The sequence below is a fragment of the Pseudonaja textilis genome, chromosome 15, assembly GCF_049901715.1.
Source record: "Pseudonaja textilis isolate UNSWEBS1 chromosome 15, rPseTex1.2, whole genome shotgun sequence".
In the NCBI taxonomy this organism is placed as follows: domain Eukaryota; kingdom Metazoa; phylum Chordata; class Lepidosauria; order Squamata; family Elapidae; genus Pseudonaja; species Pseudonaja textilis.
Window position 1 is genome coordinate 8,792,516 of NC_142004.1, and position 24,937 is coordinate 8,817,452.

The 24,937-nt window shown below is 42.6% G+C and overlaps 1 protein-coding gene across 7 annotated transcripts in view; it reads right to left on the reverse strand.

The window, feature by feature from the left end:
• Positions 1-17,576: 17,576 nt before the first annotated feature.
• Positions 17,577-24,937, reverse strand: part of SFSWAP (splicing factor SWAP) — a 92,130-nt gene continuing 84,769 nt past the window's right edge. For all 7 annotated transcript variants that reach the window (XM_026716262.2, XM_026716259.2, XM_026716258.2 and 4 more), the window contains 3 exons: positions 23,869-24,036; positions 21,230-21,302; positions 17,577-17,903 (listed from right to left, as the gene is read on the reverse strand). In XM_026716262.2, the coding sequence (XP_026572047.1) occupies positions 17,838-17,903; positions 21,230-21,302; positions 23,869-24,036 (307 nt within the window). In that variant the 3' untranslated portion in view covers positions 17,577-17,837. The remainder of the gene's footprint in view (positions 17,904-21,229; positions 21,303-23,868; positions 24,037-24,937) is intronic.

The window sequence follows — 24,937 nt, forward strand, 5'->3', positions numbered from 1 at the left end:
ACCTTCTGACCTCCAATCAGCCAAATACTCTCTCAACTTATGCACACAAACACAGTTCTACTTCTACCAATCAGTCGTAGAAGAGGACCAGAATGAGCTAGAGGGAGGGGTGAAATATGTCATCGGTCTCGAGTCCCTGCACACCCACATGAAAGCTAAGTCCAGCCCGCCTTGAATTCTCTTGACTTATCTAGTGCCTATTTGCTTTAACTGTTGAGTCCAGATTCTTGTAGAAAATGTTAACATACAACCAGGGGTGAGATGCTGGGGATTCGCAGGGGTTCAGGAGCCCCCCCGCCTTGCTAAGATTCTGTGCAGTTCGGAGAACCCCCCAAATCCCACTCCTGGCTGGCCCCGCCCACCCCTCCCCTGACTCTCCACATGCCCGTTTTGGATGCAGGTGAGTGCAGGACGTGTGCGGAGGCTCAGGTAGGGTGAAAAATGGGCCTCCCGGAAGTTTGGCAAGGCTGGAAATGGGCCCATGTCTGGGTTCCAGAAAGCCTCCGGAGTCCGCGGAGGCCATTTTCACCCTCCTGGAGGCTGGATGAAAACCTCTGGAGCCCGGGGAGGGCAAAAACACCCCAACCCTGCTGTGGTGCAGGAGGCCGACTAGGCCACGCCCACTGTGCCATGCCCGCCCAGCAACGGGGCAGAGAACGCTTTGCTGAACTTTTTTGAAGCCCACCCCTGCATGCCATCAATCTTCACGTTCACTCGAATGGCCTAGATTCCCAGGTTTCCTTCGCGCTCGATACCAGTTCTTCTCACCTTCACAAGAGACGCGCGGAAGATGGGAAAAGAAAATGGAGAAGGCATTTAGCTTTCTCAGAAGGGACAATCAGCAAACCATAGTCTATTGGATTTGGGGACATAGGGTAATGATATCCCAGCCGGACGAATATCTCCGATGGTTCGGAACACCCATTAGAATCCCTGACGGTTTTAGAGCAGCCATTTAGCTAGAAGGGAGAAAAAAGTAGAAGAATATCAGTATAATACCTGATAACAGCTGAGTATTTTCATAATTAAAAGGATGAATTGGGGTATTTTTCTCTCGCTCAAACCCTGGCATTTTATTCCAAAACTGAAATGGATTTAATCGATAAATATCTGGATTAAATCAAAACTCCACAGAGGAACAGAAAACGGCATTTATGTTATCAGACATAAATCCTCCAAGACTGTTACTGGGATGAGATGCAGATCTATATTGTAGAATTGGGTTTTTTTTTCTTTTAAAGCCATTTGGTCCCTTCCCCAAATTAAAAAAAGAAGGGAAAAAAAAACCTGTTTTTGCTTTCCCGGCCATGGAGAAAGAAATCCCAGCAGCATCCAACATTTGCAAATCTGTTTGCTTTATATGCTGGTTTCAATTCGATGCCATTTTTAAAACGACATCTCATTTGGAGGTGGGCATGAGGAGCTCAGGCTACCCTCGAAAACTTCTTTTCCAAGATTGCTGGTAGGCTTAACACACAACGCAACCGTTGGACAATTCCGTTTTCCAGTTTTTACCAATATACTGGATATATATCTGTTGCATTAAATCCATGCTGCTCCTTTTAAGCTTCCTGACTTCTGATCATTCAATCCCACTGTCAAGCTTTCAGCTGGATATAACCAGCTCTTTTCCCAAGCCATGATAGCTATTCCTGTCTCCAAGAAACATGTGAATGGACCCTTTATGCATTTAATTGAACAAGCTGGTTTGGGGAACAGAAACTTTCGTCTTCTCCAGTAGATTGGCATATCTACTGGTATATTCAAATTCATTATGCACATGTTGTGCATTGACAATAAAGCTTTGATTTGATTTGATCTCGTGTTTTTTTTTCCCAGGACACCAGAGCTATGTTGGGTTGGTTGGAGGAAAGCAGAAGACCTCGCAGGAAAGTAATATTTTGTGTGGTCCTTCGTGCTCTCTGAGCTTGGTTGTTTTCTTGCAGATGTTTCATGACCCAACTAGATAACATTGTCAGTGCTAGAAGGCAGTGAAGTTTGACAGGGCAAACCACTTGTACATAAACAGAGAGGAAATTGCATCCCTTCTACACCTGATGATGTTGACTAGCTGGGTCTTGAAATGTCTTCAAGAAAACAATCAAGCTCAGAGAACACCAAGGACCACACAATACTCCTCCTCCTCCTCCTCCTCCTCCTCCTCCTCCTCCTCCTCCTCCTCCTCCTCCTCCTCCTCCTCCTCCTCTCCCTTCTATCACTGAAGATGTTATCTAGCTTTGTCATGAAACGTTTGCAAGAAACAACCAAGTTCAGAGAGCACCAAGGCCGCCCCCCCAGTCCTCCTCTTCCTCCCTGCAAACTCTACTCTCTTCTAGTACAGATGATGTTACCCTAGTTGGGTCATGAAACATCCGCAAGAAAACCACTAAGCTCAGAGAGCACCAACAACCTCACAGTCCTCCTCCTCCCCCCCTCTTCATTTTCTTCCTCCTCGCCACAAGCTCCCCACCCTTCTAGCACTGATAACGTTGCCTAGTTGGGTCATGAAACATCCGCGAGAAAACCACCAAGCTCAGAGAGCCCCAAGGACCTCACAGTTCAACCCTGAACTACAAATATTCTCTTCTAGAATAGCGTCCACTTTCTATAAAGACCACACAAGGGAGCTACACCAAGATTTGGAACGTGACCCTGAAGCCATTGAGTCCAACCTCCAGGTCTTTGGAGGAACTCAAAGGAAAGCCGCTCTGGGAGATGATTACTCACCCTTTGCTCAAATACAGCTGCTGAAAAGAAGTCCACCCACTCTCTCAGTACTTGATTTTTAATAAAGGAAGGCTTTCTTAACGTTCATACGATGTTTAATTCTTTGGAACTTGCAGATGTTATTCTGTGGCATCCTTGGTGCTCTCTGAGCTTGGCTGAACAGAGCCATGCTCAGGGAGCACCAAGGACATCACAATTCAGCTCTGGGTTGTCTATATATCCTCTTCTAGCGGAACCGTTATTCTACCATGAAAAAAGAATGTCATGGTTTTTCCTTGCGTGACAACCTACAAAGAAGCTAAAGAATGTTATTATAATTTTTCCAAGGCTAATGCTAGATGAGATAGCATTAGGTAGCCAAGAGGGGGCATCTCCAAGGAAGCTGCTGTCCCTAGAAGGGCTCCATATAGACAATTAAAATTTGCACATCATCTTCCTCTTTCAACCCCCATAATTCCATTTCCTGCAATAAACATACTTGTTTCCCAAATGTTGCATGAGGAACTGATCTGTGTAACCCAACATCCATCCATCCAATCATCTATCCGTCCATCCATCCATCCGTCCGTCCGTCCGTCCGTCCGTCCGTCCGTCCGTCCGTCTGTCTGTCTGTCTATCTATCTATCTTTTTCTTTCATTCTTCTCCTCCTCCTCCTCTTCCTCTCTTTCTCTTCCTTCATTCCTTCCTCCCATCTTGATAACAGATCACACACACCCCTATCCTGCTTCCGCTCTCCTCCTCCTCCTCCCGAAAAACCCCACTCCCTTCTAGCACTGATAATGTTACCTAGTCAGGTCATGAAATATCTGCAAGAAAAGCACCAGGCTCAGAGAGCACCAAGGACCCCCTGAGCTACAAATAGTCTCTTCCTACGAGGCCTACAAGTCCCAATAATCTTTGTTATTGGCCAGGACATCTAGTTATGCTTCTAGATGCTTCTAGTTGGAAGCATCAGTTCAGCAGCAGCTAGAGATTTAGAGGTGCTCCAGTCCCTAGGGAGAAGTGGTGTTAACAAAAGCGTGGCTTCGCCAAGAGTTCTCCATATAAGAAGATGGTTCTCATTTTCCTTTGCAAAAACGACAGCTAGAAGCACCTAGAAAGGACACCCAAAGCCAGTGGAAAGCTAAATCTCTTTGCTCTCAATCACTCATTTGGAAGAAATTACCATACACAGCCTTGGAAAGTAGCGTCCCCTCCTTCCTAGGCCTGTGAAATGTTGCCCTTTGCACAAGAAAAAAGAAAGAAAAGAAAAAAGCAATTGCTGAACTGCTGCCTTTCTCATTATGGGTCTTGAATGAGCTTTTCGCCATTTTTTGATGAGGGAGAAAAAAATATATATATGAAGGACAAAAACCATGCACAGCAGGGTGACAAGCTGCCGACCAATTTAATTGACAGCTGCCCTTGGTCACCTGGAGGGAGTTCAGCTAAGAGAACCCTCTGGGGGCCAAACGTGTCACACCAGGGATGCTTCAGGAACCATTTTCTTCTTTTTTTTCTCTTTTCTCTTCGAAAGCATCCATTTTTTAAGTGCTCTTCCCGTTGGCGTAATTGACTACATGAGTGACATCAGAAAGATGCTGGGAACACTGATTTATTTTAACTCCACCAAATGTCTTTGAGTTGCTTTGCCAACCCTGCCAGAATTAAATTAGGAGCAGTTCCCAGTAGTTGGCATGGTTCCACCGTTCGTCCTTGTAATGGTATGTGGGAAAGACCTTGGGAGACGGTGGAAGAGCCGCTGCCCAAGGGGCGGGAAGTCGGATAAGAGTCAGCCTAGCCCACAGCTGCATTGTGGGTGGAGAAAAGACTCAGAAGGGACTCTCTCCACTGTCCTGGAATGTCAAAGAGACTAGGGGAGAATTGCACTTTCAGAGGGGCTGCTAATATAGCTTTTAATAAAAGAGAAGCAGCCCATCTGATTGTGATTGCTACCTGCTTTACCCGAACCGACTTGGAAATGACCTTGAAGGTCTTTTAGACCAGTGGTCCCCAACCTTTTTTGTACCACAGACCGGTACAAAATGATCCACGGACCGGTACCAGCATCAGCACACACGACCAAGGCAAGGTGAGCCGAGCGACCGGCCAGCCAGCCGTCCCCCGCTTCTCCCCGTCACCTTCAACTCCTCCTTTGTACCTTCTCGCGGTCGATGGGCTTTTCGGGCTCTTTCTTAATCTCCTCCTGAGTAATGCGAGACTCCACCGCCATCGGGATGGCTCTTCGCTCGAAGCCGCCCACCCTCTTCAATGAAACTAAGGCGTGACGATTCCTTCAGCACTCAAACGCGGCTTTCCAACCGACGACCGACAAGCTCACCCGGAAGCACTTTCTCAAGCGCCGTCGAAACAAGATGGCGGCGCCCAGTTTCACGATTATTCATTCTTTGCAGCCAGGTACAAAATGATCCATGGACCGGTACCAGTCCAGGGCCCGGTGGTTGGGGACCCCTCTTCTAGACCAAGCCCCTGGCCAAGCAGAGATACGCTATACCATTCCAGACAAATAGCGGTCCACTCTCTTCTTAGAACCTCCATTGATGGAGCACCCACAACTTCTGGAGGGAAGTCATTCCATTGATTAATTGTTCTTACTGTCAGGAAACTTCTTGTGGGTTCTAGGTTGGATCTCTCTTTAATGACCTTCCACCCGTTACTTCTTGTCCTGCCTTCAGATGCTTTGGAGAAGAAGTCAGTGCCCTCTTCTCCTTAGGATAGTCCAAATTGTGGGACTATCCCATATGCTATTTCGTTTTTTTAAAAAAGTGCTGTTCTAATACAGTCAGTGTATTTAAGGAGGGGTGGGAACCAAGTCTTTGTTTACATGGAAATTTAGGAAAGTCATTTTCAGTGCCTCGTGCATTGAATCTCACTCTGGCTCTTGCAATGATATATCGTAATGATCAACTTGTCATGAAGGCCTCTCACAATGCTTGTATCTGGCACCCAACCGTTCCTTTGGGCTGCGTTTTGAGCTTTTGGGTGGTGACTTGGCTCATGCCAAAACAGCAGATGGGGTTATGACAAAACCCAAATCTGATTTCATTCCTATTTAGGCTTAATTGATAATAAAAAGGGGTGGTTCTTGCCGTTGCATATTTACTCATTCTCTCTTCCCACCACATCATGTGTAAATCTGGAAACTTACCCTATGATTTAAACACAATAACCTTTCACAATGGTAAGGAAAGGCAGTGATTAAATAAATGATGCAAATCCTCCATCGGTTGTCAACCCCTATCTGAGTCAGATCCTGACGGAGCTGCTTTGAAGGAAGTATCTCAGATGGAAGGAAGCCCAGGTGGCCAACTTCTTCTTTCTGGGCACAGGAGAAAACTTGGTGTAGGGGCAAGGTGGAAGACCATTCTGGTTTTGAGTTTAGAGACACAAGTTGATTTCTTTTTATTCTTCTTCTCAAGACTTTTTTTCTTGCATTCAAAATGGACTGTGATTAATAGACACACAGACACATATACATATGTGTGTATATATCTGTGTATATATCTACATGTGTGTGTGTATACATGTATACATATACATACATACATATATACAGAGAGAGAGAGAGAGAGAGTGCATATGTATATGTATGTATAGATGTGTGTATATATATATATTTATACACACACACACACACACACACACACACACACAATCTCCTATCCTGTCCTATCCTTTGCTTCCTGCAAAGGTTTCTCTACCTTTGCACCTCCTTTATACCTTAGGGGAGGGCCAATCACCTCCCAGCCTTACTCCTGAGTCACCCCTTCTGCTTCAGCTGCTCTCGCCTTCTAGCAGCTCTGTGCACACACGCACTGGGAACAGGCTCCCCTTGTTCCTCTGCCTCGCTGCTGCCAGACTCTGGAGGCTCCAAAGGCAGCACCCCACTCCCAGATGGTCCTGTCCCCATCTCTGCATCGGACACAGGACCCTCGTCCAAGTCCTCTCCAGACTCCCAGACTGGTCCCCGTTCTTCCCCACTGTCCGATTCTGCTGCCGTCTACACAGGCTGCCGGCGAACCACAACACTTAACAACTATGTTACCAACTTAACAACTGCAGCGATTCACTTAACAACTCTTTCAAGAAAGGTCGTAAAATTCATCTCAACGAAATGTCTCCCTTAGCAACCCAAATTCTGGGGCTCCATTTTGGTCGTAACTCGAGGTCTGCCTATAGTTTCAAAATGCCCGAAGCTCGTTTGATTGAATGCCTGAATTGAACTGGCTTTAAATGCTTGGGAAATCAAACCTAATAGACTCGGCTAGGTTAGAATTGATTCAACTATTCAGAAAAATCAAGCCAAATGGACCGGATGCAACTTTTAAAAAAAATTTTTCCCCATTTCAGCAAAGCAAACAAGTCAACCCATCCAACTTTCCCCAACTCAAGAACCTAACCTCAATTGACTCTGATTTGACTCAATTTTCTCCATTGATTGGCACCGCATGGCTTGCTTGACTTCACAACTGCAAACCCAGAGACTGGTAGTCTTTAAAGATTTATTGCTCGCTGTTTTCGGGTGAAATTCTTGTTTGCCTGATTTAAAAGGTTAAAAAGAGGCATCCATATATATATATATATATATAAGGAAAATTCTAAAAGGGAGAGAAGAAACTAGTTTATTTTTCCCCAGCTCTCATTTCTCAAGAAAGAAATATTGTTCTTATAACAATCAGTGTAAATGCGCTTTCCTACTTAACCTTTGACGCCAAGTTGATTTTCAGCATGACAAAATATGTTAAATAGGATTTCAGGTGGAGGGGAAAAAAAATAAGATATTGGAGAGAATAAGAGGCCAAAACATAGAAAACTCGTTTGACCCCTCAGGTTGTCACTTTGGATCAATATTATTCAGAGAGATATTTTAATCATTGAAGGATAAGAGTTTGACCTTCCTCTGATTTTGATAGAACTATATTTACGGGCTTCATTAAGTGATAATGAAGAAGCAACAGCTCCACAAACGTTGGGAGAAATTAAAAGGTAAAGGAATAGATCAAAAAACATTTTGTCTCATTTCACAGGGAATTCCATCACGGCCTCGAATCTTTACCGTTACTCAAAACTTAAGACAGCGAGTTTTTTTTTAGAAATTTCGCTTGCTGGAAATGCAAGATCAATTTTGGCAAAGAAAAGCCTCCATTATATTCATGAGATACTTCCTTGGATGGATGATGCAGATAGTCCTCGACTTACGACCACAGTTGAACCCAACATTTCTGTTGCTAAGCGAGACAATTAAGACAATTAATTTTGCAAACTTTCTTGCTTCCAATTAGTGAATCCCTGCAGTTATTAAGTTAGTAACAGGGATGTTGTTAAATTAGTTACACGGTTATTAAGTGAACCAGGTTTCCCCATTGATTTTGCTTGTCAAGAAGGTCAAAAAAGACATGGCAGCCATCATAAATACGAGAAAGTTGCCAAGCATCTAAATTTTGATCGCGTGACCACGGACATGTTGCGATGGTGAAAAACAGCCGTAAGTCACCTGTAACTTCAAATGGTCACTAAACAAATCGTTGTAATCAAGGACTTCTTGCATAGAATTGAATAGAACTGACAGCTTACATTTCTTTGAGAATTACATATCTTCTTTTTCATCTTGAACATTTCTAGTTGCAGAAAACTAACTTTGAACCAAGTAATATCATTGCAAAGGTCTGAATTTGCTTTAGTGTGTTTCATCGGCTTTTAACGATGCCATTGCAGGATGGAGCCTGGGCAACTGAATGGAGCTGAGTGTTTTACTGACCAGATGCCCTTCCTGTTGCCAGTGCGAAGTCATATTCAGCAGATACAATCTCAGCATGCCCAAAGAGAGAAATATCTACCTCTACCTAGGATCGAACTCACAGCCTCCTGATTGTGAGGCGGGAGCTCCACCTCTAGGCCACCACACTACTCTGCTTTAGTATGCTTACACCAAACATATAGGGGAAATTGTAAAAAAAATCTGATCAGATCTCGGCAAATCATTTAAAGAAGAAAACAGATTATATATATGCTACACTCATTTTATTTTTAAGCTCCTCTTTTCCCTTCCTCTTCTTCTTCTTCCTACTCCTCTTCCTCCCTTCCTCCTCCTCCCCCTTCCTCTTCTTCCTCCTTCTCCTCCTCTTCCTCCTTGTGGTGACAATCATCCTTGTTTCGTGATCCTTGGATTATCAGCAAGATAAATCAGTCTGCAACTTTCAGGACGTTGATTGATTTGGACTAATTACGCAAACACATACACAAAACACACACATATACTTTGCGGGTTCTTCCTGTGTCAGTCTTAGAACATGGAAAACTTAAAAACATCCAAACAAAACATGCAAACCAAGCATGGATGGCCAACCAGCTTGTAGACCTCAAGAGAGAACAGATCCTCATTTTCATGTGGCAGCCTGTTGAAAATTCCACCCCGATGTCCATTCAGAACCTTCTTCTGATCATTTTAATTGGCTTTTTGGGTCTGGGGTGATGAAGAATAAGCCCATCCTCTTGAGTGACCATCATCCAGATGACAGAGGAGAACATCACTGGGCCCTACAGGGCGAACACTCAACCCAACGTGGAACAAAATATCCCCTTTAATCCTGAGTGGTGCTCCTCATTATTATGTTTTCTTCAGGGTCTCCTTTGTGGCTTTCTGGCAACTCAGGTGAATGCCTTCTTCTCTCTCCGAGCAGAGATGTGATCGAAAAGAATGGAGATGACATCGCTTTGGTGTCTTCTTTTTCCCCAACCTCTCGTCTGTGTCCCTCCACAAATGATTTTCTTGGCTGTTCCACTGTAATTTCCACGCCGTAAAACATGGAAAAATCTGTTACCTCATGTTTGTTCTTCATACGGATCGTTGTGTAGTTTGACCCATCCTAACTAAGAAGCGGTACATTAAAAAAAGTGGGGGGGGGGACATGGTCCCACAGGATCCATTGCAGACATTTAACAAGCATCTGGCATCCAACCAAACAGCAACGATGATGGAGGAACAGAATTGCCCAGGTGGGACAAGCATGCAGCTGGAGGCAGCCAGCGATGAGGAAGAGGAACTGCCTTCTGCCCCGATCCAAGAACACGTAGGGCAGAGAAAAGGCAGGGGCAGAGAAGACCAGCCGTCACTTCTTGACCTGCCTTCAGGTGCTTTGGAGAATAGCTCGACTCCCTCTTCTATTGTGGCAGCCCCTGAGATATTGAATCACTCTTATGCCACTGCTAGTCCTTCTTTTCATTCAACTAGACAAGCCCATTTCCAGCAACCATTCTTTCTATGTTTTAGAAAGAAAAGCTCCTTAATCATCAGGTTTGTCTTAATCCTTGAACTTTTCTCCATTCTTGGATTTTGCTTTGTCGGCTGTCTAAACATACCTTTAGCTTAAACAAAGCTTTGCTAAAAACCATGGTGATTTGCTGTCAGATCATAAAGATGACTGGTAAATTCAATACAACTCGATTGTTGATGGTTTGGGTTTTTATTTTGTGTCACGCCCACCCAAATCCCTGGACCTTATTTTATTCCAAGATAACGGGTGTCTTGTAAAACGACTTTTTGTGGTGCCCCCCCTTGTTTTGGAGAGAGAAGGGCTACAGGAAAAAAACCACTTTCTTACAAAAATAAAAATTAGCTCTGTTCTTTTGTTTTTAACTCCACCAGAAATTTCTGCTTCCGTAGGGCTATAAATGACGATGGGTCGGCAACGGATTGCAGAGTATTTATTTAATCGAGATTCAGCCTCATTTTGGAACGAATAAAAGAAAGTAAAGCAAAGTCTCAAAAAATAAGTTTAGAGGCTTTGCTTTAGGGCGAAAAAAAAACACCACACAAAGATGAGACGAAGCCCAGCTATTGGGGTCCTCCCCTCAAAGTTGAAAATAGCACTGCCTGTTAATGGCAAGTCTTTTCTGAATTGAAATTATTTCCCCAATTCCCGTATCGGAATCGTTTTAGCACACTTAACAAGAATGAAAAGACCTCCCATTTCCTGCAGCAAAAATAAAAGTATTCTTTCACGGTTACCAAATGTTAACTTAACTGGTAATTTGCAACCGTGCATTGACAGGTGTTCCTCTGCCAAACATCTATTATGAAGGGAAAAAAAAGTTATCTACCGTGAATTCTTGCCTGTAATCTTCACTCTGGTCAAATGTCACTTAAGAAATGTGGTATTTGCTGGAATTTAAAAAAAATGACATTAAGGCAGTCTGGAATGAACCACCCTGATTTCTTCTCTTTCAAAGCATTTATTCCACTTTTTGAAAGAAAAGTGAAGGTTCTGGAGGGCAAAATGTCTGCATTTTGAAAAGCTCTCATCTCTCGACGCATCAATTCGATGTGAATGATAATCTGTTCAGAATCTGCAAATCTTCCAACCTCCAGCTCTGAATCCCTTAAACCGCATACTTCAGAGAGTAAAAAGTGAACTGGCTTACCTCCAAATGAGAGTTTATTTTTCAATCATCATAGCCAAATTGATTTTTTTAAAAACATCTATATTAAAACAAAAACAAGGGGATTGATTTTTTTTTTCCTGGAGAAAAAAAAAATCAATCCCCTTGTTTTCCTTTTAATATATCTGTGGTCATATAGCTAAGAAATATCTGTGGCAACATTAGAAGTGTGTGGATGGGGATGTGAATGTATGTGTAGTTTTCTAGATCAATGGTGTCATGTTTTTAGCTGGTAAGCCAAAAGATTTGCAGAGAATGTTGGAGAGATTGTATAATACAATGAGGATTATAGATCTGGCAATTAATTTATCTTGATCATGTATTAATCAAAGAAAACAAATTACACCTAGTCACTTTGCAGCAAATGTTGGAGAGATTGTATAATGCAGTGAGGATTATAGATCTGACCATTAATTTATCTTGATCATGTGTTAATCGAAGAAAATAGAATAAATTAGACCTAATCACTTTGCAGCAAACATTGGAGAGATTGTATAATGCAGCAAGGATGATCTGACAATTTATCCTGGTGATATACTAATCAAGGAAAACAGAATAAATTATATCTAAATGGAGAAAAAACCCTACAGGAAATACATTTCTTCACCTTGGCTGAAGGTTTATTAACGATAAGGAAAGAGATGAACGAACTTTTAAGAAATGCAAGTGATGTAGAAAAAGAGTGGGCAATGTGTGTCCTAGGGTTATAAATAAATGTTAAAAGAAGGGGGAAAAATTTGTTTGACCAGTTTCCCAAATATCGCTGATTCTCTTTGGAAAGTCAACTTTTGGACAAGATTGTTGAGAAGAGTCAGAACTTTCAAGGACAAACTTCAACTATTTCTTGACTTCTGCAAAAAAAAAAAAAGTGTCTTGAATGGGTTTAATATTTGCCTCTAGGCAGCCCTGAGTGAAAACCTATCTTTTTTCCAACTGCTTTAATGGAAATGTATGTGGGTGATTTCAATTATGCCCAGACCCATTCCAACAAATTTATGGTCAGCTAAGTGGTTATTAATATTATATAGAAGTAGCCACTGAAAGCAAAGGCTTTCTATCTTTCGCATACTGTCTCTGTGGTGTGGCAAAACACTTTATTTCAAAAATGGAGACGGAGGAGCCAAAATCCTTGTAAAAAGTATTGAGAAACTTCTCCCACTGTTCATGCCTTCTAGACAAGATGAAAAGCAGTGTTAAGTTTGTTCTTTCTTTTTGCAAAGGAGCAGCCAAGGAAGGATAAATGCAGGTAGTCCTTGACTTACGACCCACAATTGAGGCCCCCAAATTTCTGTTAAGTGAGACATTTGTTACATGAGTTTTGTCCCGTTTTGCTACCTTTCTTGCCGCAGTTGTTAAACAAATAACAAGTTGTTAAGTTAGTCACAAGGCTGCTAAGTGAATCTGGCTTCCTTGTTGACTTTGCTTGTTAAGAAGGTCGCAAAAGGTGGATCGCGTGACCCCGGGACACTGCAACCGTCATAAATACGCGTCAGTTGCCAAGCTTGCCAAGACTCAACAGCCCCCAGGTCTGGAGGTGGCTGACGAGTAAGAGGAGGAACAGCTGGGTCCAGTGCCTGACGCACGGATGTTCCTCTGCAGAAGGCAGAGGAAAGGAGAGCAGTGAAAATCTATGGGCAGGTCCTTGGGATGGAAGAGCCAGGTCTGGAGGTGGCTGATGAGGAAGAGGAGGAACAGCTGGGTCCAGTGCCTGACGTGTGGATGCGCAGAAGGCAGAGAGCAGTGGAAATCTATGGGCTGATCCTCGGGACAGAAGAGCCACAGTTTGCCTACTCCGCGGAACCTCTTGGTTTACTCTTTTGCTCACCTTGCTCACTGGACTTCTTCCCTTGGTTACCGGTTTGCTAATCTGTCTTACTGGACTGCTGGCCCCTGGTTATTGGTTTGCAAACCTGGCTTCCTGGACTACTCTCAGCCAGGGGCTGTTGAAGGTGCGTGTGAGAGCTTTGCTCCAGGACTTGCGGTAAAGGTGGGGACGTTTGGGGGCAAAGTTGAAACAATAAAGGAGAGTTAAACCTGTTCTCTGGCTGTGTTGCTTCTGTTCCATGTCCCGGATCATCACACTCTGGTTCTCAAAACAACCACACCTATGGATTGGCTTATTCAACTCCAGACTGAGGAGAGAGGTTTCTAACTGCTTTAACCTAACGGATATGTGCGGGAATCCTCAGATTCTTCTTCCTCTGCATTGCTATCGCTTTCCTTCAAAAAAAAAAAAGGCTCCTATTGAAATGCTAATTGTTTCAAGAGTTCTGCTTTCTTGAACGAGAGAGAAGAGGCAGGCCCTTACAGCTGGGGTGGGATTCTACAGGTTCACACCTATTTGCTAGAACCGGTTGTTAACATTCTAAGCAGTTTGGAGAACCGGTTGTTAGAAGAAATTACTGAACTAATCCTGTAAGGAAGGCAGGAAGGAAACATTCTGGTGTTGCTTACAGAAACTGCCTCTCTGTTAACCTTTATTACATTCTTGGCAGGACTAGACTTCCTGTCTCTGGAACTTCTCTGGAGTTTTTTTTCCCTCCTTTGCTGGTACTTTGCTTGTGTGGAGTGACCATTCAAAGTTACACTGGCACTAAAAAAAGTGACATGACCGTTTTTCACTTACGACCGTTGCAGCATCCCCAGTCATGAGGCCAGGCGAGGAGATGCATGCCTCGATGTGATGTTGAGTTGACCATGCCCAGCCAGTCACATGACCAAGCCATGCCCATCAACTAAGCTAACCAGTTGTTGCCTGCGTGTGATGCAGGGATGGGGCCAAGACCATGAGGGAGTGGAATGCTGCCTTCGGAGATTGTGGAAGCTGGCAGCAGGGATGAAGAAGTCCCCAAGGAGCCTGCACCCAGGGCTGCTTGAAGGAAAGAGCAGCTGCAGCAGTACAAGCGACTCGGGAGTAAGGCTGCAAGGTAATGGCTCTTCCCTTAAGAAATAAAAGCCAGCTGAGAAACCGGAGTTCTTTGCAGGAAGCAAAGAAGTTTTTGCACTCAAGCCTTGTGGGTGCTCAGATTATCTTGGTTGGTGTTTGAAAAACTCTTTGTGTTTGAAATATTTCTTGGCAACTTTATCTAGTGTTCTAGGCAGCCTTGCATAACCTTGACAAGGCTCATTCTTATCAGAGACAATTACTTTGGAACAGCATTTTAACCATGAAGGAACGGAATTCGTAAAGAATCATTAAAAGGTTTTACTGTTACCTCCGTTTGGTGTTTGTTTCCTTGGAACAAGGTTTGGGTCAGAACAACGACTGGATATCATCATATCCATCATGTCTGGAATCGACCAATGTTGCAGCATCCCAAACATAAGAACTTAGCGGAAATACTTGAATTTTAAGGATAAATCAAATAAGGAACTAAAGATTGAGTTTGTCTCCTGTGACGTCCCTTTTTTGTGCAGTGATCACCCCCATAAAGACTGAGCAGAATGTATTTCTGTGCCTTTTTTCTTTAAAAAGTAATAAAAAAAAACATTTTGCATTTCGCTTTGTGATAAACAAGGAGGCCTTATTATCCGAGGCTAGGAAAATCCCTTCCCAAACATGCCGAAAACGTTCTTTTTCATAATGCAACCTGAGGCAATTAAGAAGCCGCTCAAGTACAATATGGGGGGGGGGAAGCAAAGAAAGTCAGGGAACAAACAGAAATGGTGTAGCTCCCCCCCCCCTTTAAATCGGGAACACGATTTAGAGAGAAAACAGCATTAACAGCATCTCTGAGCGCATTCAAACTGCGATGTATTGCGTAGGAGAGACGACAAAAGAAATTGCTCCTTGGGAAAACAATTTGGAAAAAAAAAACACTCCTTAAAAGATCTCCGAGATTGATGGTTTTCTTGCAGACGTTTCATTACCAAGCCAGGTAACATAATCAGTGCCTTTGTCAACAAGATTCTTATTTTCTGAAGCTATTTTCCAAAGCACCCGAAGGCCAGACAAGGAATAATGGACAAGGAGAAAGTCAACCTGGAAATGAGAAATTTTCGAGAACAATCTATCAATGGACCAGAAGTTGCCTTCGGAAGTTGTGGGGGCTTCATCACTGGAGGCTTTCAAGAAGAGATTGGGCTGCCATTTGTCAGAAATGGTGTCTGGTCTTTTGCTTGGGCGGGGGGTTAGACTGGATGACCTACAAGGTCTCTTCCAACTCCGATTTAATCTTTGAACACATCTGTGAAGGTAAACCCATACTTGAAAAGCTCCAATTGCTATTTTTGACTCTAGGATATTAACGTTCAGGGTCACCAAATTTTCTTGATGATCCCTTCAATATATCCACGTTTTATTTTGGCAAGAGTTTACTATCAAAATGAAAATTCTCTGAGGAGAGCTTAATTTCCGCCTTGCATTGTAAATTGCAAAAATGCACTGCAATTGCCCAACTTCTTGAGCAGTCCATCCAGAGACTGACAAATGATCTCAGAAGACACAAAAAGGGCTGGAATTCCTCCATGCAGACCACAAGACCACTTGAAAATGCTTCAATTGCAGGCGAGATCTAACAATGGCAAATTTTTCGGCATCGTTGCTAAGAAAATGACAATGGATATAACTCTGAAATCAGAAGAATTCATGCTTGCCTGAATGGCCAAGTTTTAAAGTAAAATGCTTGAACCTTTTAAACTGAGGATTTTCTGAAAGTTCCTAATACTTTTTAACCTCAAGGTCTCCAGATTTTAAAAAATAAAAGTCTGTAAAATCAAAAGGCTTTGTCATGCTCTATCTTATAAAACTTTTAAAGGTGGAAACAAGTCATATTCAACGTTTTAATCTGGCTCTTGTTCAGAGCTGCCACTTAAAACCCTTTTGATTCCTTTGGGTTTTTTAAAAAACGGTATTGTGCTCCATTCGTACAAGCTATAATTATGGGAAATTGGCAAGATTCGGTGGATAATAGCGGTTTACCAGTCTCCATTTATTAAGGCAAGGCAACATCTATAAACTATTAAAACTCCCCTGCTTGTCTGTTTGCAACCCGTTTCTGTTTCTGGATAAAACAGTGCAATGCAGGACAATAATTTTTGAATCAAGTAGCTTAACTTTTAAAAAAAATGTGTCCAAAATCTGGGATCCATGACTCCCGTGGGATTGAAATTGAAAGGATGTTCAGACCGGTTGCTTTGGCAAAATTCTGCAAATTTTTTTGCACCCCCCGTGTGATTATGATCTCCAACGAGATTTCCCACACACAAAGAGGAAGCCAGCAGGAAATCAAATTCCCCTTCCTTTTTCCTTCCTAAGTTCATTCTGTTTTATCGCTTTAGGTAAGGAAGTTATATCTGAAATGATGACCCAACAGATTGTGGCTTTTTCTAGTGTTCTCTAAAGTTAAGCACAAACAGCAATGGTTTTGTGTTTAGTAAAGTGATTGTAGAAATAATAATGTGTCAAGGAAAAATAGGTCAGTGAATTCATTTACTGTTAAATTAAAGAGGCTCCACAAATTAAAACAAACTTGGAAACGGCTCACATTAAATCACCCGTACCCTCCCAATGCCTAAAGCTGTCTGAGATTTTATTATACTAATTTTACTCCTTTATGACTAATTTCAAAATGGATTACGCACGACTCCCTTCTTCCCAAGACTAATTTCACAAGAGTTCCAGCTGTGGTCTTTCTAGACTTTCAGACCAGCAGCCTAGCCCCAATTCTGGAGTGGTGGATTTGGGATGGAGCATCCTGGATCCTTCTAGAATTGCCCCACGAACATCTGGCAGCAAAATGGAAGTCTTCTATGGTATGTTTGTACTTGCATTTTCAACAAGTATGGCTTCAACAAGTGGATTATTATTACTATATCCGCCAAGCTCCCAATATATTTTTAATTAGAAGTCCAAATAAACGTGTGTGTGTGAAAGAGAGAGACAGTCTGCTAACTCATGGCTACAAAAAAATAGTTGTCTCCTATTTTATGATAAAGTCAAATAAATTGAGGTTTACCTTTATAGGCAGAACTCTGGATATCTGAAGGATCCAGAGTTGTTCTTCCAGGAAGGTATTAAGAAGTCTTATTCCAAATCTTGGGATGGTTGTCACCAAGTAAATAACTAGCTTTTTTTCTGACTGGGGGCCATAAAACCCTGCAAGTCAGCTCCCAATTATAGCCTGAAGAATATTAGAAATCTGCTCCCTTCGCCCCTTTTGCATTATTCTCTCCAAGCAAAATCTATACAGCTCAATAAATGCCAGTCCTTCCGCCTAATTTTTTTCCTCCTTTCGCCTGCTGCTTTTATTAGCATTTCCTCGCTTTGTTCTGCTAAATTCAATTTATACACACTACTTTAGAGGACCCTGATTGAAAAGCGAGTATAAGGTCATCTGAAACAAAGAAAAGGAGTAAAAAAACAAAAAACAAACCCCTAAAACAATAACCAACCAATCTCCAGAAAGCCTTTAGCTAATAAAAAGGATTTCTCTGCATATTTATTTGTGTAACACTCGCCGGAATGTCGTATTTACAAATATACAGGCACCGCTTGTTGTAAAATTCTTACTGAGAAACCAATCAGAACATAATTTACAAAGGCTCCCTTTCCCACGGCTGCTTTTTTCTGCAAAGGAAGTTTTGCAACTCGGCACTGTTGCAAGAAGACTCTTTTCCCCTGCAGCTAACGAGGACTTTCTGCTCCTTCTAGAGCTTCCATCTTTCCGTCTCAAGAGGCACTGGTTGAAATATTTTTAGAAGCTGCAAGCATCGCCCTCACCTTGGCCATAAGATCCTGCACACAAAGGAAGCATAAAGCAAAGTCAGACAGCAGTAATAACCAAACTAACTATCTGCCGAGGACTTCTTCAACAGCACGCATATTTCTTACCGCCCAAACCCCAAAATCCCACCTCGCTGAAGAAAGGGAATATTTGTAGCTCAGGGCTGAACTGTGGGGTCCTTGGTGCTCTCTGAGCTTGGTGGTTTTCCTGCAGACGTTTCATTACCTAACTAGGGGACATCATCAGTGCTAGAAGGGAGTAGGGTTTGCTCTCTGTTTGTACCTCAATACAATGTCTTCAATCAAGGAACTCAGTAAACAACAGCTTAATTAAGGAACCACCAACTACTCCCATCGACAGGGAGCAAACCCCACTCTCTTCTAGCACTGATGATGTTCCTTGATTCGGTAATGAAATGTCTGTAAGTAAAGATACAAGAGGACCAAGGACTCCTCAAATCCATCTCAACAGAGAAAATGTAAAAAGGATATATAAGTAACTCCCAGCCTGCTTACAAATTCTGTCAAGGATAACCAGCAGGCAAAAGAAAAAAAAAAGAGAAATATTTTAGGTAAGGGAAGTTTGGTTAGCCGTCTCATCTAATTGCTTGGGATGGCTAGACATTTCTCAAAAGCTGTCTTTTTTTTTTTAAGGCAACTCCTGAAAAGATCAGGCCAGGGGCGAGCGGTGGCTTCAGAGACGCTGCCCCAAAGGGGAACAACTTTGTCAGATCAGAACAATTCCATCAAATCTGCCAATGCACCGTTCTTAGGTTCTGCATTGCAGGGCGCCTATATCCTTCAATCTCACGGTGCTATCTTTAAAAAACTGGGAATGAGAAGTGTGTTTTCTTTGCTCCAGAAAGAAATATTATGATAGCAGAAAGCTGATTATAATAAATACCGTAAACGTTATTTATAAAAAAACATACAAAGAACGATGGCTGGAATTGAGCTATATCTAGTTTAATGAAAAGGAGGACTGGGGTGACATGATAGCAGCGTTCCAATAATTGAGGGCCTGCCATAAAGAAGAGGGAGTCAACCAAAGCACCTGAAGGAAGGACAAGAAGCAACTAATCCAGGAGAGAAGCAACCTAGAACGAAGGAGGAATTTCCTGGCCAGTGAGAAAAATTAATAGGTGGAACGACTCCCCTCCAGAAATTGTGGGTGCTTCAACACTGCAGGTTTTTAAAAAGAAATTGGACAGACCACTTGTCTGAAATAAGTCTAGGATCTCCCGCTCAAGCAGGTTAGGACTAGATGACCTCCAAGGGTTCTGCCATTTTGTAAATAACCGTGCAAAGCAGTTAACCAGCATTGTGTATCAAGGCGTGATTTGCCCAAATCTCTACGCTGTACAGAGAAATGTGGTTCAGCAAATTATGTGAAGGGGTTTGTTTGTTTTTTTGCTGCTGAGCAATCCAGCTTTTGCAGCTAGAAGGAAGCAAGAAACTGGCTCCCACAATTCAAATGGCTGGTTTCAGTACGCATGGAAATATTTCCTTGGCATTGTCTATGCTGCAAAATTGCTGGCTTCTGTAAGGCCACTCTGGCAAATTTAGCCAACCGGAGGATATCCAAGATTTTAACCACGGCTGTCACTAAAAATTATACAACATTTTGAAAGGCAGAAAAGGATATCAGAACAGGCCATTTCTTGGGCCAGTTTTCCAAATAAGGAAAGAAATCAAAGCCTATTTTGCATTTCTTTTTCTCAATAGTGAAAAAGGAATCTTTTAACTGGTGGTCATTCTCCAAGGTCTGAAGTCAAGACTCCCTTTACAAAGCTCGACAGCTGGTTTATATTTCACCCTTTCAAAAATAAGCAGCCACTTTCGACAAAAACCCACATTTCCAATCGATTCAGTCATCTGAAGTATCAAAAATCCTTTCTTTCAGAGAGGAAAGGGAACATTCATTCCGTGATCTCGCTTAGGAAAAATGGTGCAAGTTATTAAAATGCATCCATTGCAATGCCTGGAAATTAACATATTAAGAGAAACCCCAAAGCTCGTTTCGAGGTAATCCTACCAAGTCAAATTACATTTGCAATAAACCCAAGACAATGGGTTGCTTTTTCTTTTTTTTTTTTTTTTTAGGAAAGTGAAGCTGAACGGGGGGGTGATTGTTAAAATTATTGTGTGTTTTTTTTTAACCAGGTTGTGTGAAGGAAAACTGAACACAGGAAAGGGGTTTTTATATGCACTGTGCTTAGTGTGCTGAAGGAAAAATGTGCCTATTTAAGCTATTTTCCAATCCTTTGACCAACCAAGAAACAAAAACCCATAACAATGCTATTATATCCAAATCTGTAAACGAATCTTATCGCAGTTTTTCAGTGTCCTTGTTTTTCCACTGCTGTACCTAACAGCATTAAGATAATTACCTTTAAAGCACTTGATAGCTTTAATGAGAAAAAAATGTTACCAAAAAGGCAGGGCGTTGAGGGCTTTGGAATGGACTAGATTAAAAAGTGCCCAAATGCCAATCACAATGAGTCAAGAAAGGGAGACAGACGGATCCAGGACTCAAAGGGACTTTTCCCAAAAGGCAACAGGATTTTCTTGGTTTTTTTTTTTTTTCTAGAAGTGAAGAAGCTTCTTGGATGAGAAGCAAAACGTTTTCAAGGGAAAAAACCCCAGAGTGTCTAAGTTGTCTTTTGGAAAAAGCAACTTTGAGACAACCATGACTGGATGAGAGAGAGACTCTCCACAGGTGACGGATCTTTTCTATCTATCTATCTATCTATCTATCTATCTATCTATCTATCTATCTATCTATCTATCTATCTATCTTCCAAGGACCCAAAAGAAAAGAGATTAAAAGTTTCTCATTGTTGGGAACAGAAAAACGTTTCTATCTGTAAAAAAAAAATTGGAGAAAAAGATGGATCTGGGACCAGTTTGGGTGGGTGGGGCTAAACCCACTCATTCCTAACCACTTTTTAAATTTTTAATTTATTCACATCCTACCTTTATTATATTCATCATGATTTTTTTCCAGCTCAGAAAATTACTCTATATTCTTCAGTAAAATCTGGGTGTAAACCTAGCCATGATTCATTTAACAATGGCCTTGCTTTCGCAACAGAATTTCCATTGTGGTTGTGAGCGGAGTACTGCTTGTTCAATCACAAACATTGGCACCAGCGGAGTGAGTACTGCTTGTTCAATCACAAACATTGGCACCAAGAGACAACAAAAAAGAAACTCCCTCCTCTCACAAAACACAAACATGCAGCGATCCAATTTTAGGCATCTCCTTTGCGATGTTCAAAACCCGAACTGTGGTAACTGCGAAGCCTTGGAAAATCCGGAACACGCTTTAGTTGTACCTGAGTGATTTTACTCTGAACGGATGACACAATGGCAGAAGAGATCTGGCCTTCTTTTTCCAAAGGCACTCCCCTAAAAAAAATTGAGAAGTAAAGAAAAAAAAGAAACACACAATCAACTGACAGGTAATTAACAGCATACCTGACTTAAGTCTAGCGACTGCAATTAAACATAAAAAAACCAGAAGAACGGTGGAGTGAAAGGACTTTTTTCAGGAAATGAATGCGATTAAGTCTGCCTCTTAAACAACTTGTAAGATCAGTGGGAAAAAAAAAATATAGATCAGAAGGAACGAAGCATGTCTACGAAGCACGGACCTCCCCACCCTGCAAAAATCTCATCAGTGGTGCATCCTTAGCTAGCAGCTTCTCCACAAATATTCCCATATAATTAATAATTAAAATTAAGCTGCTTCTGCAACATTTGCCGATGATCAGTTCTTCTCACAGGAAGCCATGCTGATTTTTTTGGGTGGGGGAGAAGCGGCAGAGAAACAATTCCCTTGAATGTCTCCCAAAATAAAGGAGAAAAAGAATAAAAGAGGAAGAAAACACACACACACACACACACACACACCCAACGTTCCTCGGGTTCTCACGAAAACGCAGGAGAATAAAATTAAAAAACACAGCCAGGCAAAAACCTTCAAAGGGGAAATCGGGATTCTGCGGGGAGCCGGGAGAACCTTCAAATTGATTTTGAGATGTCAGAGGCCTTTGCGTAACTTCAGAGAGATTGCAACGCAATCCAGAGATTTGACAATCTCCCTGCGGTTTTGGCGTCTCGGGTACGGCGGGAACTTTCTTTCCCAGCTAGGGAGAAAGGCGGGTGGGGAGACGCTGGATGGATTCTTGGACATGGGAAGAGTAGCCAGTAGCTCCCACAAACTCTGCCCAGAAGAGATTTGAGCTGCTCTGGGGGGTTTTTCCTCTCACTCTGCTGATGGAATGTGCTTAGTCAGGGTCGCTAAGACAGAGGGAGATATTCAGATTTACCCCGATGCTCCTCTTCCATCTCATTTGCTCCTTCTGGCAGCGTCTTTAAACTACACAATCAAAATCTTTTCCTGGTACCCAGTGGTTTTTGTTTTTTTTAAAAAAGGAAATATTTCAATAATTTATCGATTATTAACCTTGCAAGGTAAATATCCTCCAAAGGACCAACCGTCCTGACTGTTTTTAATTCATTCTGCCCTCCCCCAACTGAAGCAGCCGAAAGGTATTCTGATGCTTCCCTACTGATACCGGTGATCGATCCCTTCTCCAAATCAAATTGGTGGAGATGGAACCTTGTTGCTCCTGAAAATGAATCTTGCCACAGTCAAATATCAAATTATTATCTACAATCCAAAAAATTGGAGCGGAGATAATAAGAGGCTGTTCAGGGGTAAGAAAACACCTATCTATCCATCCATCTCCCTACCTACATCTCTCTCTCAGTCAGTCTCTTTAACCTGGTTTAGTCTATTTTCACCCACCCACTATCCACCCATCCACCCAACCTTTCTATCCATACATGTCTGTCTATTTATCTCCCATCTCCATCCATCCATCCATCCATCCATCCATCCATCCATCCATCCAACCTTTCTATCCATACATCTGTCTATTTATCTCCCATCTCCATCCATCCATCCATCCATCCATCCAACCTTTCTATCCATACATCTGTGTATTTATCTCCCATCTCCATCCATCCATCCATCCATCCCTTCTACCCATACATGTCTGTCTGTCTATTTATCTCCCACCTCCATCCATCCATCCATCCATCCATCCATCCATCCATCCATCCATCCAACCTTTCTATCCATACATCTGTCTATTTATCTCCCATATCCATCCATCCATCCATCCATCCATCCATCCATCCATCCATCCATCCAACCTTTCTATTCATACATCTGTCTATTTATCTCCCATCTCCATCCATCCCTTCTACCCATACATGTCTATCTGTGTATTTATCTCCCATCTCCATCCATCCATCCATCCATCCATCCATCCATCCATCCATCCATCCATCCCTTCTACCCATACATGTCTGTCTGTCTATTTATCTCCCACCTCCATCCATCCAACCTTTCTATCTATACATGTCTGTCTGTCTATCTATCTCCCTCCCTTCCTCCCTCTCTTTACCTCCCTCCCTCTGCAAGCAGAAGCATCACACATAAGGTGTTGGTATTTAACTGGAGGTCAGCTGGGTTCTTTTTTCTCTTTTCTGAACAGGAGAGCATTGGAAAAAAGAAAACCAGCCTGCCTGCCTCGCACTTCAACGCCACCAGCCTAACCCCTCCGCAGAGTTTCACGGAGCGATCTATGCAACGCTCTTCGACTCCTCTTTGATTTCTCACGAGATGATGCAGAAGGGCAGTCAAACAGGTAACCGGGTTAAACAACTGCAGCGTGTCGTTGTGATGCTGGAGCATTTGCAATTCCAACATGCTCAATGCCTGCTCGCTGTGTCGCCCCCCCCCCGAAGGCTTGGAGAAGAAAGGGAACCGAGCTTGGATTTTATTTTTATTTTTTGAGGCAGAGAATCAGCAAACACCCCACTCCTTTTACCATTATTTACTTTTCCCGGTTTGGATTATTTATACGCTCAGCCGGAATGGGGGCTCTTGGGGGCTCATTACCCAGAACGCTCTTGGCTGGATCCTCGACTCTCCACGGGAGAGATGCTGGCCGAGTGACTGGAATTCTTATGGGTGGGCTGTTTCCCCGGCGAGACGGACGGGGAGTGGGACCTCGCTTTGGACTTGACGTGACAGTGCGACCGCCTCTTCTTCTTTTCGTGCGGGCTTCTGAAGAGGGAAACAGGAAGACACAGGACAGTCCTGTTAGACTAAACTGTCTGAAGTTCTCTAGCAAAGGAGACGTTACCACTTTAGAATATAGAATCATAGGGCTGGAAGGGACCTTGGAGGTCTTCTAGTCCAACCCCCTACTGAAGGCACGAGACTTTACTCATCCCAGTCAAACGCTTCTCTACTCTATTCTTGAAAACCTCCTGCGATGGAGTACCTACAGCCGTAGGAGGCAAGCTATTCCACTGATTAATTATTTCCATTGTCAGGAAATTTACCTTACCTATTATTCTATCCGAATACAGCAGAGTAGAACAGAAGAGGAATAAGAATAAGAATAGAATAGAATAGGGTTGGAATGGACTTTGAAGGTCTTCTAGTCGAACCTTCTGCTCAATGCAGGAGACTTTATACTACCCCGGTCAAACGGTTGTCCAGTCTATTTTTCAATCCTTGCTTCCTGTCATTTAATTCTCCAGTTCTTTTTGAACCAATGGCTCTTAATCCCCAGAATTACTTAGTTGGGTTAGCCGACACTCGTACAATCAAGATATTCCTCTTGCTGTCTGGCCATAACCTCCTCCAATAAAGGAGGATATCTGTAGCTCAGAATTGAAACGAGCAGTCCTTAAACCTAACCCAAAATCAGTGCTAGCAATGATACTTAGTTTGGGTGATGAAATGTCTGCAAGAAAACCACTAAGTTCAGAGAGCACAAAGGACCCCATTGCGCATCTAATCTATGCTGAGAGCCTGCAACCAACGTACTCCTCCTTTGCAGAGGCGATCTTTTTAAAGCTCACCAATATGTAGCCGAGACTTAATATGCCCTACAGTGGAAGCTGCCCCGTAAAAACAGCCTTTCTTCTTTTCTTCCCCGCTTGCGTGAGGCTGATTT